Raw genomic sequence first — 20,137 nt, 5'->3', positions numbered from 1 at the left:
TATAAAAGTGATAATGCCCTCTTGCCAATATATCCTCCAAACACTGGCTTCTCTGGCATTATCACTGAAATACACCGAGTATACTAAACATTAGGAACGCCTTCCTAAACACCTTCCCTTTTTTACCCCCAGCCTCAATTTGTCGGGGCGTGAACTCTACAAGGTGTGGAAAACGTTCCACAGGGATGCTGGCCCATGTTGACTCCAATGCTTCCCACAGGGATGCTGGCCCATGTTGACTCCAATGCTTCCCACAGGGATGCTGGCCCATGTTGACTCCAATGCTTCCCACAGGGATGCTGGCCCATGTTGACTCCAATGCTTCCCACAGGGATGCTGGCCCATGTTGACGCCTATGCTTCCCACAGGGATGATGGCCCATGTTGACTCCAATGCTTCCCACAGTTGTGTCAAGTTGGCTGGATGTCCTTTGGGTGGTGGACCATTCTTGATACACACGGGAAACTGTTGAATGTGAAAAACCCAGCAGCGTTACAGTTCGTGAAGCAAACCGGAGCGCCTGGCACCTACTACCATACCCCGTTCAAAGACACTCAAATCTTTTGTCTTGCTCATTCACCCTCTGAATGGCACACATACACAATCCATGTCTCAATTGTCTCAAGGCTTAAAAGTCCTTCTTTAACCTGTCTCCTCCCCTTCATCTACACTGATTTAAATGGATTTAACAGGTGGCATTTGGGCTGTTGCGGTCACCGTATTACCGCCACACACCGGCGGTCACGAGTCATGAAGGCAGTCAAATTTCACATGACCATTTAGTCCAGGCTCTGTCGTGGCCGGCCGCGACCGGGAGACCCATGGGGCGGCACACAATTGGCCCAGCGTCGTCCAGGGTATGGGAGGAAATGGCTGGCAGGGATGTAGCTCAGTTGGTAGAGCATGGCGTTTGCAACGCCAGGGTTGTGGGTTCGATTCCCATGGGGGGCCAGTATGAATAATAAAAAAAATAATGTATGCACTCACTAACTGTAAGTTGCTCTGGATAAGAGCGTCTGCTAAATGACGTAAATGTACATGTAGTCACTGTAATTAGGCTTCTCCAAGCTCTGATGCTGCTGATGGTCATTAGTAGCCTACCAAACCTGCTAACTGCCTGGTACTCAGCACTCTATTGTCCCTCTAATCACTCTGACATCAATGCAAATGTCTTCGAAAATCTAATCAAACGCTTCATGAGAGCTAATGAGTTCATGTTGCGCAACAGTTCTATAGGCTCTGGAGTAGCGGGAGAAAACAGAGTGATGGCCTCTATTAAAAAGAGGAGGATCCCATCAGCTTTCTATAGGCTAGGCCTACTATATTTATTTCTCAACTTTCCTCATATTAAGCACATTGCTTCTCTTTACAACAGGAGTATAGCCTACCTGGCTGGCATGAAAATAAACCACGGGGAAAAGCGTCCTCCATTCGCTATTTAAGTCTATTTAAGTTATTTTTTCCCCTGCCCCTGTTTCGATATAGGTGCATGATAATGGTCCATTCTAAATCAAAACAAATGTCACACATATATTATTTATTAAAGGCAAGATTAAATCAAGAATAGTCTGATGGGTGACAATATTAGCCTATCAGTTGTGAATTATATATGATCGCTTGTGAATGATTCCCAGCTTAAGAAACAAAGCTTTTTCTAATCATAGTCACACACCTCATGTAGCCGAGCCCATAGGCCTATATGTTTTAATAAGGTTTGTATCACATCTAAAGTGGCCAAATAACTTCTTAAAATGGGTGTAGAGCCTAACTGGCTTACATAAGCAGCGCCTGAGTTTCAAGTTTGGGGAAGATCATTTTCACCATAAAAATGCATAATTGCATTTGCGGTCCCTTTTGATAATGGTGTTTTCCACTAATGGAACATTGCCATGTATAGCCTACTACCATGTGAGCATTGCTGATCTTATAATGTGAATAAATAGCCTAATAGTTTATCAACATTTGAAGCTAAACCTTCTGATTTGTTGCGTTTATTTTTTTTTCCACCTCAGAATTGCATCCCCGATGTGTCTGTCTTCACTTGTAGCCTGTGAGAAAGACCAGATCACGTGATGGAGAGCCATGTGAGTGAGAGGTGATTCGGAGCAGCAAACTCAGGGAGAAGGGCACAACGCAGCACTCAGGGAGAAGGGCACAACGCAGCACTCAGGGAGAAGGACACAACGCAGCACTCAGGGAGAAGGACACAACGCAGCACTCAGGGAGAAGGACACAACGCAGCACTCAGGGAGAAGGGCACAACGCAGCACTCAGGGAGAAGGGCACAACGCAGCACTCAGGGAGAAGGGCACAACGCACCACTCAGGGAGAAGGACACAACGCACCACTCAGGGAGAAGGGCACAACGCACCACTCAGGGAGAAGGGCACAACGCACCACTCAGGGAGAAGGGCACAACGCACCACTCAGGGAGAAGGGCACAACGCAGCACTCAGGGAGAAGGGCACAACGCAGCACTCAGGGAGAAGGGCACAACGCACCACTCAGGGAGAAGGACACAACGCACCACTCAGGGAGAAGGGCACAACGCACCACTCAGGGAGAAGGACACAACGCAGCACTCAGGGAGAAGGACACAACGCAGCACTCAGGGAGAAGGGCACAACGCACCACTCAGGGAGAAGGGCACAACGCACCACTCAGGGAGAAGGGCACAACGCACCACTCAGGGAGAAGGGCACAACGCAGCACTCAGGGAGAAGGGCACAACGCACCACTCAGGGAGAAGGACACAACGCAGCACTCAGGGAGAAGGACACAACGCAGCACTCAGGGAGAAGGGCACAACGCAGCACTCAGGGAGAAGGGCACAACGCAGCACTCAGGGAGAAGGGCACAACGCAGCACTCAGGGAGAAGGGCACAACGCAGCACTCAGGGAGAAGGGCACAACGCAGCACTCAGGGAGAAGGGCACAACGCAGCACTCAGGGAGAAGGGCACAACGCAGCACTCAGGGAGAAGGGCACAACGCAGCACTCAGGGAGAAGGACACAACGCAGCACTCAGGGAGAAGGGCACAACGCAGCACTCAGGGAGAAGGGCACAACGCAGCACTCAGGGAGAAGGACACAACGCAGCACTCAGGGAGAAGGGCACAACGCAGCACTCAGGGAGAAGGGCACAACGCAGCACTCAGGGAGAAGGGCACAACGCAGCACTCAGGGAGAAGGGCACAACGCAGCACTCAGGGAGAAGGGCACAACGCAGCACTCAGGGATAAGGGAACAACGCAGCACTCAGGGAGAAGGACAACGCACCACTCAGGGAGAAGGGCACAACGCAGCACTCAGGGAGAAGGGCACAACGCAGCACTCAGGGAGAAGGGAACAACGCAGCACTCAGGGAGAAGGGAACAACGCAGCACTCAGGGAGAAGGGAACAACGCAGCACTCAGGGAGAAGGGAACAACGCAGCACTCAGGGAGAAGGGAACAACGCAGCACTCAGGGAGAAGGGCACAACGCAGCACTCAGGGAGAAGGGAACAACGCACCACTCAGGGAGAAGGGCACAACGCACCACTCAGGGAGAAGGGCACAACGCAGCACTCAGGGAGAAGGGCACAACGCAGCACTCAGGGAGAAGGGAACAACGCAGCACTCAGGGAGAAGGGCACAACGCAGCACTCAGGGAGAAGGGCACAACGCAGCACTCAGGGAGAAGGACACAACGCAGCACTCAGGGAGAAGGACACAACGCAGCACTCAGGGAGAAGGGCACAACGCAGCACTCAGGGAGAAGGACACAACGCAGCACTCAGGGAGAAGGACACAACGCACCACTCAGGGAGAAGGACACAACGCACCACTCAGGGAGAAGGGCACAACGCAGCACTCAGGGAGAAGGGCACAACGCAGCACTCAGGGAGAAGGGAACAACGCAGCACTCAGGGAGAAGGGAACAACGCACCACTCAGGGAGAAGGGCACAACGCAGCACTCAGGGAGAAGGGCACAACGCAGCACTCAGGGAGAAGGGCACAACGCACCACTCAGGGAGAAGGGCACAACGCACCACTCAGGGAGAAGGACACAACGCAGCACTCAGGGAGAAGGGCACAACGCAGCACTCAGGGAGAAGGACACAACGCAGCACTCAGGGAGAAGGGCACAACGCAGCACTCAGGGAGAAGGGCACAACGCAGCACTCAGGGAGAAGAGCACAACGCAGCACTCAGGGAGAAGGACACAACGCAGCACTCAGGGAGAAGGGCACAACGCAGCACTCAGGGAGAAGGACACAAGGCAGCACTCAGGGAGAAGGACACAACGCAGCACTCAGGGAGAAGGACACAACGCAGCACTCAGGGAGAAGGGCACAACGCAGCACTCAGGGAGAAGGGCACAACGCAGCACTCAGGGAGAAGGGCACAACGCAGCACTCAGGGAGAAGGGCACAACGCAGCACTCAGGGAGAAGGGCACAACGCAGCACTCAGGGAGAAGGGCACAACGCAGCACTCAGGGAGAAGGGCACAACGCAGCACTCAGGGAGAAGGGCACAACGCAGCACTCAGGACACAACGCAGCACTCAGGGAGAAGGGCACAACGCAGCACTCAGGGAGAAGAACACAACGCAGCACTCAGGGAGAAGAACACAACGCAGCACTCAGGGAGAAGGACACAACGCAGCACTAAGGGAGAAGGGAACAACGCAGCACTCAGGGAGAAGGACACAAGGCAGCACTCAGGGAGAAGGACACAACGCAGCACTCAGGGAGAAGGACACAACGCAGCACTCCGGGCTGCAAAAGGCATGGATGTTTTTTAGGGTGCATTACGGCCAAAGGGGATGCCGCCGTGGAATTCGAGGCATTATCAAGCGCTTGTCAAATTGTGAATGAGAGACTATTGGAGTGTGTACAGCCTGCGCAAAAAACAAAGCAGAGCTCATGCCTTTCAAGCAACTTTTTTCAAATCATCATTAGAGTCTCATCACGCAGCCTTACAATGTATTAAAAATCTAAACATATAGCCCAACGTTGGTAGAACAACTAAAGTTATATTAATAACTCTAAATTAAGCATATAGGAGGAGCTATTTATTTGTTAACCGCTCAACACAGAATAGCCGCATGTGCGCACTCCCTCAAATCATTTGGAGAAAATATTTATATTTTATTCAGCTTTGTTCAATTGTATTCTTCATACTATAAAATAATATAATGCCAAGGAATTCTAAGCTAATCTTGTCTGCTAAATGAACTAGTGTAGCCCACAGCCATTTGGCATAGCCAGATCAGGACCTAACATAAGGACAACTCAGAGGATGCTATTCTGTTCTTCTGAAATAGACTATATTTTCTTCATATCATGCTTCTTTAGACCTGTCTAAAATAAATAATGGTTTTATTGTGAAGGTGTAGGCTATATTACATGGGTTTATTGTGAAGGTGTAGGCTATATTACATGGGTTTATTGTGGAGGTGTAGGCTATATTACATGGGTTTATTGTGGAGGTGTAGGCTATATTACATGGGTTTATTGTGAAGGTGTAGGCTATATTACATGGGTTTATTGTGAAGGTGTGGGCTATATTACATGGGTTTATTGTGAAGGTGTAGGCTATATTACATGGGTTTATTGTGAAGGTGTAGGCTATATTACATGGGTTTATTACACTTTTTAAAAACTGTCTTGTAGGCTGTGTGTGGAAGCCAGGAGATGCTAAATGTGTTTATGTTAATGAACGGTCAATTACCGTGAGACCGACAGTTATTTGCTTGACAATCACCGGCTGACTACATTCTGTGACCGCCACAGCCCTACGTGGCATCAATAAGGGATCATGGCGCTCACATAGTCAATCGATGTCAAGGAAAGAGCAGGTGGTCTTAATGTTTTGTATACTCATAGGTTGTTTTGTCTGCCTTGTTGGTTGTGTTCACAAAGACCAATTCAATTCCCCATGAGAGACAAAGTTATGTAGTGTTGAATAGTGGATGATGATGATGGTAATGATGATGATATCTTACGTTGGGCCTGCACCACATAGAAGGAGACGGGTTCAGTCCAGGATCCGTTACCAGCCAGGGAGGTGGCTCTGACCCGGGCGGAGTAGTTACCAGGTCCAAGGTTACTGAGTCTGGCACCACGCTGCTCTCTATAGAGCTGCCGAGACACGCACTCATGCTTCTCTGACTGGACACAGAGAAACACACTGTTAGACTACTGCTTCTCTGACTGGACAGACACAGAGAAACACACTGTTAGACTACTGCTTCTCTGACTGGACAGACACAGAGAAACACACTGTTAGACTACTGCTTCTCTGGCTGGACACAGAGAAACACACTGTTAGACTACTGCTTCTCTGGCTGGACACAGAGAAACACACTGTTAGACTACTGCTTCTCTGGCTGGACACAGAGAAACACACTGTTAGACTACTGCTTCTCTGGCTGGACACAGAGAAACACACTGTTAGACTACTGCTTCTCTGACTGGACACAGAGAAACACACTGTTAGACTACTGCTTCTCTGGCTGGACAGACACAGAGAAACACACTGTTAGACTACTGCTTCTCTGGCTGGACAGACACAGAGAAACACACTGTTAGACTACTGCTTCTCTGGCTGGACAGACACAGAGAAACACACTGTTAGACTACTGCTTCTCTGGCTGGACACAGAGAAACACACTGTTAGACTACTGCTTCTCTGGCAGGACACAGAGAAACACACTGTTAGACTACTGCTTCTCTGGCTGGACAGACACAGAGAAACACACTGTTAGACTACTGCTTCTCTGGCTGGACACAGAGAAACACACTGTTAGACTACTGCTTCTCTGGCTGGACACAGAGAAACACACTGTTAGACTACTGCTTCTCTGGCTGGACACAGAGAAACACACTGTTAGACTACTGCTTCTCTAACTGGACAGACACAGAGAAACACACTGTTAGACTACTGCTTCTCTGACTGGACACAGAGAAACACACTGTTAGACTACTGCTTCTCTGGCTGGACACAGAGAAACACACTGTTAGACTACTGCTTCTCTGACTGGACACAGAGAAACACACTGTTAGACTACTGCTTCTCTGGCTGGACACAGAGAAACACACTGTTAGACTACTGCTTCTCTGGCTGGACACAGAGAAACACACTGTTAGACTACTGCTTCTCTGACTGGACACAGAGAAACACACTGTTAGACTACTGCTTCTCTGACTGGACACAGAGAAACACACTGTTAGACTACTGCTTCTCTGGCTGGACACAGAGAAACACACTGTTAGACTACTGCTTCTCTGGCTGGACAGACACAGAGAAACACACTGTTAGACTACTGCTTCTCTGGCTGGACACAGAGAAACACACTGTTAGACTACTGCTTCTCTGGCTGGACACAGAGAAACACACTGTTAGACTACTGCTTCTCTGACTGGACACAGAGAAACACACTGTTAGACTACTGCTTCTCTGGCTGGACACAGAGAAACACACTGTTAGACTACTGCTTCTCTGGCTGGACAGACACAGAGAAACACACTGTTAGACTACTGCTTCTCTGACTGGACAGACACAGAGAAACACACTGTTAGACTACTGCTTCTCTGACTGGACACAGAGAAACACACTGTTAGACTACTGCTTCTCTGACTGGACACAGAGAAACACACTGTTAGACTACTGCTTCTCTGGCTGGACACAGAGAAACACACTGTTAGACTACTGCTTCTCTGACTGGACAGACACAGAGAAACACACTGTTAGACTACTGCTTCTCTGACTGGACACAGAGAAACACACTGTTAGACTACTGCTTCTCTGGCTGGACACAGAGAAACACACTGTTAGACTACTGCTTCTCTGGCTGGACAGACACAGAGAAACACACTGTTAGACTACTGCTTCTCTGACTGGACAGACACAGAGAAACACACTGTTAGACTACTGCTTCTCTGACTGGACACAGAGAAACACACTGTTAGACTACTGCTTCTCTGACTGGACACAGAGAAACACACTGTTAGACTACTGCTTCTCTGGCTGGACACAGAGAAACACACTGTTAGACTACTGCTTCTCTGACTGGACACAGAGAAACAAATTGTTAGACTACTGCTTCTCTGGCTGGACACAGAGAAACACACTGTTAGACTACTGCTTCTCTGGCTGGACACAGAGAAACACACTGTTAGACTACTGCTTCTCTGGCTGGACACAGAGAAACACACTGTTAGACTACTGCTTCTCTGGCTGGACACAGAGAAACACACTGTTAGACTACTGCTTCTCTGGCTGGACAGACACAGAGAAACACACTGTTAGACTACTGCTTCTCTGGCTGGACACAGAGAAACACACTGTTAGACTACTGCTTCTCTGGCTGGACACAGAGAAACACATTTACATTTACATTTTAGTCATTTAGCAGACGCTCTTATCCAGAGCGACTTACATATATATATATATATATATATTTTTTTTTATACTGGCCCCCTGTGGGAATCGAACCCACAACCCTGGCGTTGCAAACGCCATGCTCTATCAACTGAGCTACATCCCTGCCGGCCATTCCCTCCCCTACCCTGGACGACGCTGGGCCAATTGTGCGCCGCCCATGAGTCTCCCGGTCGCGGCCGGCTGCGACAGAGCCTGGATTCGAACCAGGATCTCTAGTGACACAGTTAGCACTGCGATGCAGTGCCTTAGACCACTGCGCCACTCAGGAAACACACTGTTAGACTACTGCTTCTCTGACTGGACACAGAGAAACACACTGTTAGACTACTGCTTCTCTGGCTGGACACAGAGAAACACACTGTTAGACTACTGCTTCTCTGACTGGACACAGAGAAACACACTGTTAGACTACTGCTTCTCTGACTGGACACAGAGAAACACGCTGTTAGACTACTGCTTCTCTGGCTGGACACAGAGAAACACACTGTTAGACTACTGCTTCTCTGACTGGACAGACACAGAGAAACACACTGTTAGACTACTGCTTCTCTGGCTGGACACAGAGAAACACACTGTTAGACTACTGCTTCTCTGACTGGACACAGAGAAACACACTGTTAGACTACTGCTTCTCTGGCTGGACAGACACAGAGAAACACACTGTTAGACTACTGCTTCTCTGACTGGACACAGAGAAACACACTGTTAGACTACTGCTTCTCTGACTGGACACAGAGAAACACACTGTTAGACTACTGCTTCTCTGGCTGGACACAGAGAAACACACTGTTAGACTACTGCTTCTCTGGCTGGACAGACACAGAGAAACACACTGTTAGACTACTGCTTCTCTGACTGGACACAGAGAAACACACTGTTAGACTACTGCTTCTCTGGCTGGACACAGAGAAACACACTGTTAGACTACTGCTTCTCTGACTGGACACAGAGAAACACACTGTTAGACTACTGCTTCTCTGACTGGACACAGAGAAACACACTGTTAGACTACTGCTTCTCTGGCTGGACACAGAGAAACACACTGTTAGACTACTGCTTCTCTGACTGGACACAGAGAAACACACTGTTAGACTACTGCTTCTCTGACTGGACAGACACAGAGAAACACACTGTTAGACTACTGCTTCTCTGGCTGGACACAGAGAAACACACTGTTAGACTACTGCTTCTCTGACTGGACAGACACAGAGAAACACACTGTTAGACTACTGCTTCTCTGGCTGGACAGACACAGAGAAACACACTGTTAGACTACTGCTTCTCTGGCTGGACACAGAGAAACACACTGTTAGACTACTGCTTCTCTGGCTGGACACAGAGAAACACACTGTTAGACTACTGCTTCTCTGGCTGGACACAGAGAAACACACTGTTAGACTACTGCTTCTCTGACTGGACACAGAGAAACACACTGTTAGACTACTGCTTCTCTGACTGGACACAGAGAAACACACTGTTAGACTACTGCTTCTCTGGCTGGACAGACACAGAGAAACACACTGTTAGACTACTGCTTCTCTGGCTGGACACAGAGAAACACACTGTTAGACTACTGCTTCTCTGGCTGGACACAGAGAAACACACTGTTAGACTACTGCTTCTCTGGCTGGACACAGAGAAACACGCTGTTAGACTACTGCTTCTCTGGCTGGACAGACACAGAGAAACACACTGTTAGACTACTGCTTCTCTGGCTGGACACAGAGAAACACACTGTTAGACTACTGCTTCTCTGGCTGGACACAGAGAAACACACTGTTAGACTACTGCTTCTCTGGCTGGACACAGAGAAACACACTGTTAGACTACTGCTTCTCTGGCTGGACACAGAGAAACACACTGTTAGACTACTGCTTCTCTGGCTGGACACAGAGAAACACACTGTTAGACTACTGCTTCTCTGGCTGGACAGACACAGAGAAACACACTGTTAGACTACTGCTTCTCTGGCTGGACAGACACAGAGAAACACACTGTTAGACTACTGCTTCTCTGACTGGACAGACACAGAGAAACACACTGTTAGACTACTGCTTCTCTGACTGGACACAGAGAAACACACTGTTAGACTACTGCTTCTCTGACTGGACACAGAGAAACACACTGTTAGACTACTGCTTCTCTGGCTGGACACAGAGAAACACACTGTTAGACTACTGCTTCTCTGGCTGGACACAGAGAAACACACTGTTAGACTACTGCTTCTCTGACTGGACACAGAGAAACACACTGTTAGACTACTGCTTCTCTGACTGGACACAGAGAAACACACTGTTAGACTACTGCTTCTCTGGCTGGACACAGAGAAACACACTGTTAGACTACTGCTTCTCTGGCTGGACACAGAGAAACACACTGTTAGACTACTGCTTCTCTGACTGGACACAGAGAAACACACTGTTAGACTACTGCTTCTCTGGCTGGACACAGAGAAACACACTGTTAGACTACTGCTTCTCTGACTGGACACAGAGAAACACACTGTTAGACTACTGCTTCTCTGGCTGGACACAGAGAAACACACTGTTAGACTACTGCTTCTCTGACTGGACAGACACAGAGAAACACACTGTTAGACTACTGCTTCTCTGGCTGGACACAGAGAAACACACTGTTAGACTACTGCTTCTCTGGCTGGACACAGAGAAACACACTGTTAGACTACTGCTTCTCTGGCTGGACAGACACAGAGAAACACACTGTTAGACTACTGCTTCTCTGACTGGACAGACACAGAGAAACACACTGTTAGACTACTGCTTCTCTGACTGGACACAGAGAAACACACTGTTAGACTACTGCTTCTCTGGCTGGACACAGAGAAACACACTGTTAGACTACTGCTTCTCTGGCTGGACACAGAGAAACACACTGTTAGACTACTGCTTCTCTGGCTGGACACAGAGAAACACACTGTTAGACTACTGCTTCTCTGACTGGACACAGAGAAACACACTGTTAGACTACTGCTTCTCTGACTGGACACAGAGAAACACACTGTTAGACTACTGCTTCTCTGGCTGGACACAGAGAAACACACTGTTAGACTACTGCTTCTCTGACTGGACACAGAGAAACACACTGTTAGACTACTGCTTCTCTGACTGGACACAGAGAAACACACTGTTAGACTACTGCTTCTCTGGCTGGACACAGAGAAACACACTGTTAGACTACTGCTTCTCTGGCTGGACACAGAGAAACACACTGTTAGACTACTGCTTCTCTGACTGGACAGACACAGAGAAACACACTGTTAGACTACTGCTTCTCTGGCTGGACACAGAGAAACACACTGTTAGACTACTGCTTCTCTGGCTGGACAGACACAGAGAAACACACTGTTAGACTACTGCTTCTCTGACTGGACAGACACAGAGAAACACACTGTTAGACTACTGCTTCTCTGACTGGACACAGAGAAACACACTGTTAGACTACTGCTTCTCTGACTGGACACAGAGAAACACACTGTTAGACTACTGCTTCTCTGGCTGGACACAGAGAAACACACTGTTAGACTACTGCTTCTCTGACTGGACACAGAGAAACACACTGTTAGACTACTGCTTCTCTGACTGGACAGACACAGAGAAACACACTGTTAGACTACTGCTTCTCTGGCTGGACACAGAGAAACACACTGTTAGACTACTGCTTCTCTGGCTGGACACAGAGAAACACACTGTTAGACTACTGCTTCTCTGGCTGGACAGACACAGAGAAACACACTGTTAGACTACTGCTTCTCTGGCTGGACACAGAGAAACACACTGTTAGACTACTGCTTCTCTGACTGGACACAGAGAAACACACTGTTAGACTACTGCTTCTCTGGCTGGACACAGAGAAACACACTGTTAGACTACTGCTTCTCTGGCTGGACAGACACAGAGAAACACACTGTTAGACTACTGCTTCTCTGACTGGACAGACACAGAGAAACACACTGTTAGACTACTGCTTCTCTGACTGGACACAGAGAAACACACTGTTAGACTACTGCTTCTCTGGCTGGACAGACACAGAGAAACACACTGTTAGACTACTGCTTCTCTGACTGGACACAGAGAAACACACTGTTAGACTACTGCTTCTCTGGCTGGACACAGAGAAACACACTGTTAGACTACTGCTTCTCTGGCTGGACAGACACAGAGAAACACACTGTTAGACTACTGCTTCTCTGGCTGGACACAGAGAAACACACTGTTAGACTACTGCTTCTCTGACTGGACACAGAGAAACACACTGTTAGACTACTGCTTCTCTGGCTGGACAGACACAGAGAAACACACTGTTAGACTACTGCTTCTCTGGCTGGACACAGAGAAACACACTGTTAGACTACTGCTTCTCTGGCTGGACACAGAGAAACACACTGTTAGACTACTGCTTCTCTGGCTGGACACAGAGAAACACACTGTTAGACTACTGCTTCTCTGGCTGGACACAGAGAAACACACTGTTAGACTACTGCTTCTCTGACTGGACAGACACAGAGAAACACACTGTTAGACTACTGCTTCTCTGGCTGGACACAGAGAAACACACTGTTAGACTACTGCTTCTCTGACTGGACACAGAGAAACACACTGTTAGACTACTGCTTCTCTGGCTGGACACAGAGAAACACACTGTTAGACTACTGCTTCTCTGACTGGACACAGAGAAACACACTGTTAGACTACTGCTTCTCTGGCTGGACACAGAGAAACACACTGTTAGACTACTGCTTCTCTGGCTGGACACAGAGAAACACACTGTTAGACTACTGCTTCTCTGACTGGACACAGAGAAACACACTGTTAGACTACTGCTTCTCTGGCTGGACACAGAGAAACACACTGTTAGACTACTGCTTCTCTGGCTGGACAGACACAGAGAAACACACTGTTAGACTACTGCTTCTCTGGCTGGACAGACACAGAGAAACACACTGTTAGACTACTGCTTCTCTGACTGGACAGACACAGAGAAACACACTGTTAGACTACTGCTTCTCTGGCTGGACACAGAGAAACACACTGTTAGACTACTGCTTCTCTGACTGGACACAGAGAAACACACTGTTAGACTACTGCTTCTCTGACTGGACACAGAGAAACACACTGTTAGACTACTGCTTCTCTGACTGGACAGACACAGAGAAACACACTGTTAGACTACTGCTTCTCTGACTGGACAGACACAGAGAAACACACTGTTAGACTACTGCTTCTCTGACTGGACAGACACAGAGAAACACACTGTTAGACTACTGCTTCTCTGGCTGGACACAGAGAAACACACTGTTAGACTACTGCTTCTCTGGCTGGACACAGAGAAACACACTGTTAGACTACTGCTTCTCTGGCTGGACACAGAGAAACACACTGTTAGACTACTGCTTCTCTGGCTGGACACAGAGAAACACACTGTTAGACTACTGCTTCTCTGGCTGGACACAGAGAAACACACTGTTAGACTACTGCTTCTCTGACTGGACAGACACAGAGAAACACACTGTTAGACTACTGCTTCTCTGACTGGACACAGAGAAACACACTGTTAGACTACTGCTTCTCTGGCTGGACACAGAGAAACACACTGTTAGACTAATGCTTCTCTGACTGGACACAGAGAAACACACTGTTAGACTACTGCTTCTCTGGCTGGACACAGAGAAACACACTGTTAGACTACTGCTTCTCTGGCTGGACACAGAGAAACACACTGTTAGACTACTGCTTCTCTGGCTGGACACAGAGAAACACACTGTTAGACTACTGCTTCTCTGGCTGGACACAGAGAAACACACTGTTAGACTACTGCTTCTCTGGCTGGACACAGAGAAACACACTGTTAGACTACTGCTTCTCTGACTGGACACAGAGAAACACACTGTTAGACTACTGCTTCTCTGGCTGGACACAGAGAAACACACTGTTAGACTACTGCTTCTCTGGCTGGACAGACACAGAGAAACACACTGTTAGACTACTGCTTCTCTGACTGGACAGACACAGAGAAACACACTGTTAGACTACTGCTTCTCTGGCTGGACACAGAGAAACACACTGTTAGACTACTGCTTCTCTGACTGGACACAGAGAAACACACTGTTAGACTACTGCTTCTCTGGCTGGACACAGAGAAACACACTGTTAGACTACTGCTTCTCTGGCTGGACACAGAGAAACACACTGTTAGACTACTGCTTCTCTGACTGGACAGACACAGAGAAACACACTGTTAGACTACTGCTTCTCTGGCTGGACACAGAGAAACACACTGTTAGACTACTGCTTCTCTGACTGGACACAGAGAAACACACTGTTAGACTACTGCTTCTCTGGCTGGACACAGAGAAACAAACTGTTAGACTACTGCTTCTCTAGCTGGACAGACACAGAGAAACACACTGTTAGACTACTGCTTCTCTGACTGGACAGACACAGAGAAACACACTGTTAGACTACTGCTTCTCTGACTGGACAGACACAGAGAAACACACTGTTAGACTACTGCTTCTCTAGCTGGACACAGAGAAACACACTGTTAGACTACTGCTTCTCTGGCTGGACAGACACAGAGAAACACACTGTTAGACTACTGCTTCTCTGACTGGACAGACACAGAGAAACACACTGTTAGACTACTGCTTCTCTGGCTGGACACAGAGAAACACACTGTTAGACTACTGCTTCTCTGGCTGGACACAGAGAAACACACTGTTAGACTACTGCTTCTCTGGCTGGACACAGAGAAACACACTGTTAGACTACTGCTTCTCTGGCTGGACACAGAGAAACACACTGTTAGACTACTGCTTCTCTGACTGGACAGACACAGAGAAACACACTGTTAGACTACTGCTTCTCTGGCTGGACACAGAGAAACACACTGTTAGACTACTGCTTCTCTGACTGGACACAGAGAAACACACTGTTAGACTACTGCTTCTCTGGCTGGACACAGAGAAACACACTGTTAGACTACTGCTTCTCTGACTGGACACAGAGAAACACACTGTTAGACTACTGCTTCTCTGGCTGGACACAGAGAAACACACTGTTAGACTACTGCTTCTCTGGCTGGACACAGAGAAACACACTGTTAGACTACTGCTTCTCTGACTGGACACAGAGAAACACACTGTTAGACTACTGCTTCTCTGGCTGGACACAGAGAAACACACTGTTAGACTACTGCTTCTCTGGCTGGACAGACACAGAGAAACACACTGTTAGACTACTGCTTCTCTGGCTGGACAGACACAGAGAAACACACTGTTAGACTACTGCTTCTCTGACTGGACAGACACAGAGAAACACACTGTTAGACTACTGCTTCTCTGACTGGACACAGAGAAACACACTGTTAGACTACTGCTTCTCTGGCTGGACACAGAGAAACACACTGTTAGACTACTGCTTCTCTGACTGGACACAGAGAAACACACTGTTAGACTACTGCTTCTCTGGCTGGACACAGAGAAACACACTGTTAGACTACTGCTTCTCTGGCTGGACACAGAGAAACACACTGTTAGACTACTGCTTCTCTGACTGGACACAGAGAAACACACTGTTAGACTACTGCTTCTCTGGCTGGACACAGAGAAACACACTGTTAGACTACTGCTTCTCTGGCTGGACACAGAGAAACACACTGTTAGACTACTGCTTCTCTGGCTGGACAGACACAGAGAAACACACTGTTAGACTACTGCTTCTCTGACTGGACAGACACAGAGAAACACACTGTTAGACTACTGCTTCTCTGGCTGGACACAGAGAAACACACTGTTAGACTACTGCTTCTCTGACTGGACACAGAGAAACACACTGTTAGACTACTGCTTCTCTGGCTGGACAGACACAGAGAAACACACTGTTAGACTACTGCTTCTCTGGCTGGACACAGAGAAACACACTGTTAGACTACTGCTTCTCTGACTGGACACAGAGAAACACACTGTTAGACTACTGCTTCTCTGGCTGGACAGACACAGAGAAACACACTGTTAGACTACTGCTTCTCTGGCTGGACACAGAGAAACACACTGTTAGACTACTGCTTCTCTGGCTGGACACAGAGAAACACACTGTTAGACTACTGCTTCTCTGGCTGGACACAGAGAAACACACTGTTAGACTACTGCTTCTCTGACTGGACACAGAGAAACACACTGTTAGACTACTGCTTCTCTGGCTGGACACAGAGAAACACACTGTTAGACTACTGCTTCTCTGGCTGGACACAGAGAAACACACTGTTAGACTACTGCTTCTCTGACTGGACACAGAGAAACACACTGTTAGACTACTGCTTCTCTGGCTGGACACAGAGAAACACACTGTTAGACTACTGCTTCTCTGGCTGGACAGACACAGAGAAACACACTGTTAGACTACTGCTTCTCTGACTGGACACAGAGAAACACACTGTTAGACTACTGCTTCTCTGGCTGGACACAGAGAAACACACTGTTAGACTACTGCTTCTCTGGCTGGACACAGAGAAACACACTGTTAGACTACTGCTTCTCTGACTGGACAGACACAGAGAAACACACTGTTAGACTACTGCTTCTCTGGCTGGACAGACACAGAGAAACACACTGTTAGACTACTGCTTCTCTGGCTGGACAGACACAGAGAAACACACTGTTAGACTACTGCTTCTCTGACTGGACAGACACAGAGAAACACACTGTTAGACTACTGCTTCTCTGACTGGACACAGAGAAACACACTGTTAGACTACTGCTTCTCTGACTGGACAGACACAGAGAAACACACTGTTAGACTACTGCTTCTCTGGCTGGACAGACACAGAGAAACACACTGTTAGACTACTGCTTCTCTGGCTGGACACAGAGAAACACACTGTTAGACTACTGCTTCTCTGACTGGACACAGAGAAACACACTGTTAGACTACTGCTTCTCTGGCTGGACACAGAGAAACACACTGTTAGACTACTGCTTCTCTGACTGGACACAGAGAAACACACTGTTAGACTACTGCTTCTCTGGCTGGACACAGAGAAACACACTGTTAGACTACTGCTTCTCTGGCTGGACACAGAGAAACACACTGTTAGACTACTGCTTCTCTGGCTGGACACAGAGAAACACACTGTTAGACTACTGCTTCTCTGGCTGGACACAGAGAAACACACTGTTAGACTACTGCTTCTCTGGCTGGACACAGAGAAACACACTGTTAGACTACTGCTTCTCTGACTGGACAGACACAGAGAAACACACTGTTAGACTACTGCTTCTCTGACTGGACACAGAGAAACACACTGTTAGACTACTGCTTCTCTGGCTGGACACAGAGAAACACACTGTTAGACTAATGCTTCTCTGACTGGACACAGAGAAACACACTGTTAGACTACTGCTTCTCTGGCTGGACACAGAGAAACACACTGTTAGACTACTGCTTCTCTGGCTGGACACAGAGAAACACACTGTTAGACTACTGCTTCTCTGGCTGGACACAGAGAAACACACTGTTAGACTACTGCTTCTCTGGCTGGACACAGAGAAACACACTGTTAGACTACTGCTTCTCTGGCTGGACACAGAGAAACACACTGTTAGACTACTGCTTCTCTGACTGGACACAGAGAAACACACTGTTAGACTACTGCTTCTCTGGCTGGACACAGAGAAACACACTGTTAGACTACTGCTTCTCTGGCTGGACAGACACAGAGAAACACACTGTTAGACTACTGCTTCTCTGACTGGACAGACACAGAGAAACACACTGTTAGACTACTGCTTCTCTGGCTGGACACAGAGAAACACACTGTTAGACTACTGCTTCTCTGACTGGACACAGAGAAACACACTGTTAGACTACTGCTTCTCTGGCTGGACACAGAGAAACACACTGTTAGACTACTGCTTCTCTGGCTGGACACAGAGAAACACACTGTTAGACTACTGCTTCTCTGACTGGACAGACACAGAGAAACACACTGTTAGACTACTGCTTCTCTGGCTGGACACAGAGAAACACACTGTTAGACTACTGCTTCTCTGACTGGACACAGAGAAACACACTGTTAGACTACTGCTTCTCTGGCTGGACACAGAGAAACACACTGTTAGACTACTGCTTCTCTAGCTGGACAGACACAGAGAAACACACTGTTAGACTACTGCTTCTCTGACTGGACAGACACAGAGAAACACACTGTTAGACTACTGCTTCTCTGACTGGACAGACACAGAGAAACACACTGTTAGACTACTGCTTCTCTGGCTGGACACAGAGAAACACACTGTTAGACTACTGCTTCTCTGGCTGGACAGACACAGAGAAACACACTGTTAGACTACTGCTTCTCTGACTGGACAGACACAGAGAAACACACTGTTAGACTACTGCTTCTCTGGCTGGACACAGAGAAACACACTGTTAGACTACTGCTTCTCTGGCTGGACACAGAGAAACACACTGTTAGACTACTGCTTCTCTGGCTGGACACAGAGAAACACACTGTTAGACTACTGCTTCTCTGGCTGGACACAGAGAAACACACTGTTAGACTACTGCTTCTCTGACTGGACAGACACAGAGAAACACACTGTTAGACTACTGCTTCTCTGGCTGGACACAGAGAAACACACTGTTAGACTACTGCTTCTCTGACTGGACACAGAGAAACACACTGTTAGACTACTGCTTCTCTGGCTGGACACAGAGAAACACACTGTTAGACTACTGCTTCTCTGACTGGACACAGAGAAACACACTGTTAGACTACTGCTTCTCTGGCTGGACACAGAGAAACACACTGTTAGACTACTGCTTCTCTGGCTGGACACAGAGAAACACACTGTTAGACTACTGCTTCTCTGACTGGACACAGAGAAACACACTGTTAGACTACTGCTTCTCTGGCTGGACACAGAGAAACACACTGTTAGACTACTGCTTCTCTGGCTGGACAGACACAGAGAAACACACTGTTAGACTACTGCTTCTCTGGCTGGACAGACACAGAGAAACACACTGTTAGACTACTGCTTCTCTGACTGGACAGACACAGAGAAACACACTGTTAGACTACTGCTTCTCTGACTGGACACAGAGAAACACACTGTTAGACTACTGCTTCTCTGGCTGGACACAGAGAAACACACTGTTAGACTACTGCTTCTCTGACTGGACACAGAGAAACACACTGTTAGACTACTGCTTCTCTGGCTGGACACAGAGAAACACACTGTTAGACTACTGCTTCTCTGGCTGGACACAGAGAAACACACTGTTAGACTACTGCTTCTCTGACTGGACACAGAGAAACACACTGTTAGACTACTGCTTCTCTGGCTGGACACAGAGAAACACACTGTTAGACTACTGCTTCTCTGGCTGGACACAGAGAAACACACTGTTAGACTACTGCTTCTCTGGCTGGACAGACACAGAGAAACACACTGTTAGACTACTGCTTCTCTGACTGGACAGACACAGAGAAACACACTGTTAGACTACTGCTTCTCTGGCTGGACACAGAGAAACACACTGTTAGACTACTGCTTCTCTGACTGGACACAGAGAAACACACTGTTAGACTACTGCTTCTCTGGCTGGACAGACACAGAGAAACACACTGTTAGACTACTGCTTCTCTGGCTGGACACAGAGAAACACACTGTTAGACTACTGCT

At 47.9% G+C, this 20,137-nt stretch overlaps 1 protein-coding gene across 1 annotated transcript in view; it reads right to left on the bottom strand.

Annotated features, from left to right (window-relative positions):
• LOC311119681 (insulin-like growth factor 1 receptor) overlaps positions 1–20,137 on the bottom strand; it is a gene marked incomplete at both ends in the record, with an annotated part of 64,633 nt that overhangs the window by 34,696 nt on the left and 9,800 nt on the right. The window contains one exon of the mRNA XM_084194348.1: positions 5,993–6,158. Within this exon, the coding sequence (XP_084050474.1) occupies positions 5,993–6,158 (166 nt within the window). The remainder of the gene's footprint in view (positions 1–5,992; positions 6,159–20,137) is intronic.

The sequence above is a fragment of the Coregonus lavaretus genome, assembly GCF_964263955.1.
Source record: "Coregonus lavaretus genome assembly, contig: HAP1_SCAFFOLD_1424, whole genome shotgun sequence".
Taxonomy (NCBI): Eukaryota; Metazoa; Chordata; class Actinopteri; order Salmoniformes; family Salmonidae; genus Coregonus; species Coregonus lavaretus.
Note: the sequence above shows the minus strand (reverse complement) of the source record. Positions and strands in the feature narration are given on the sequence as shown.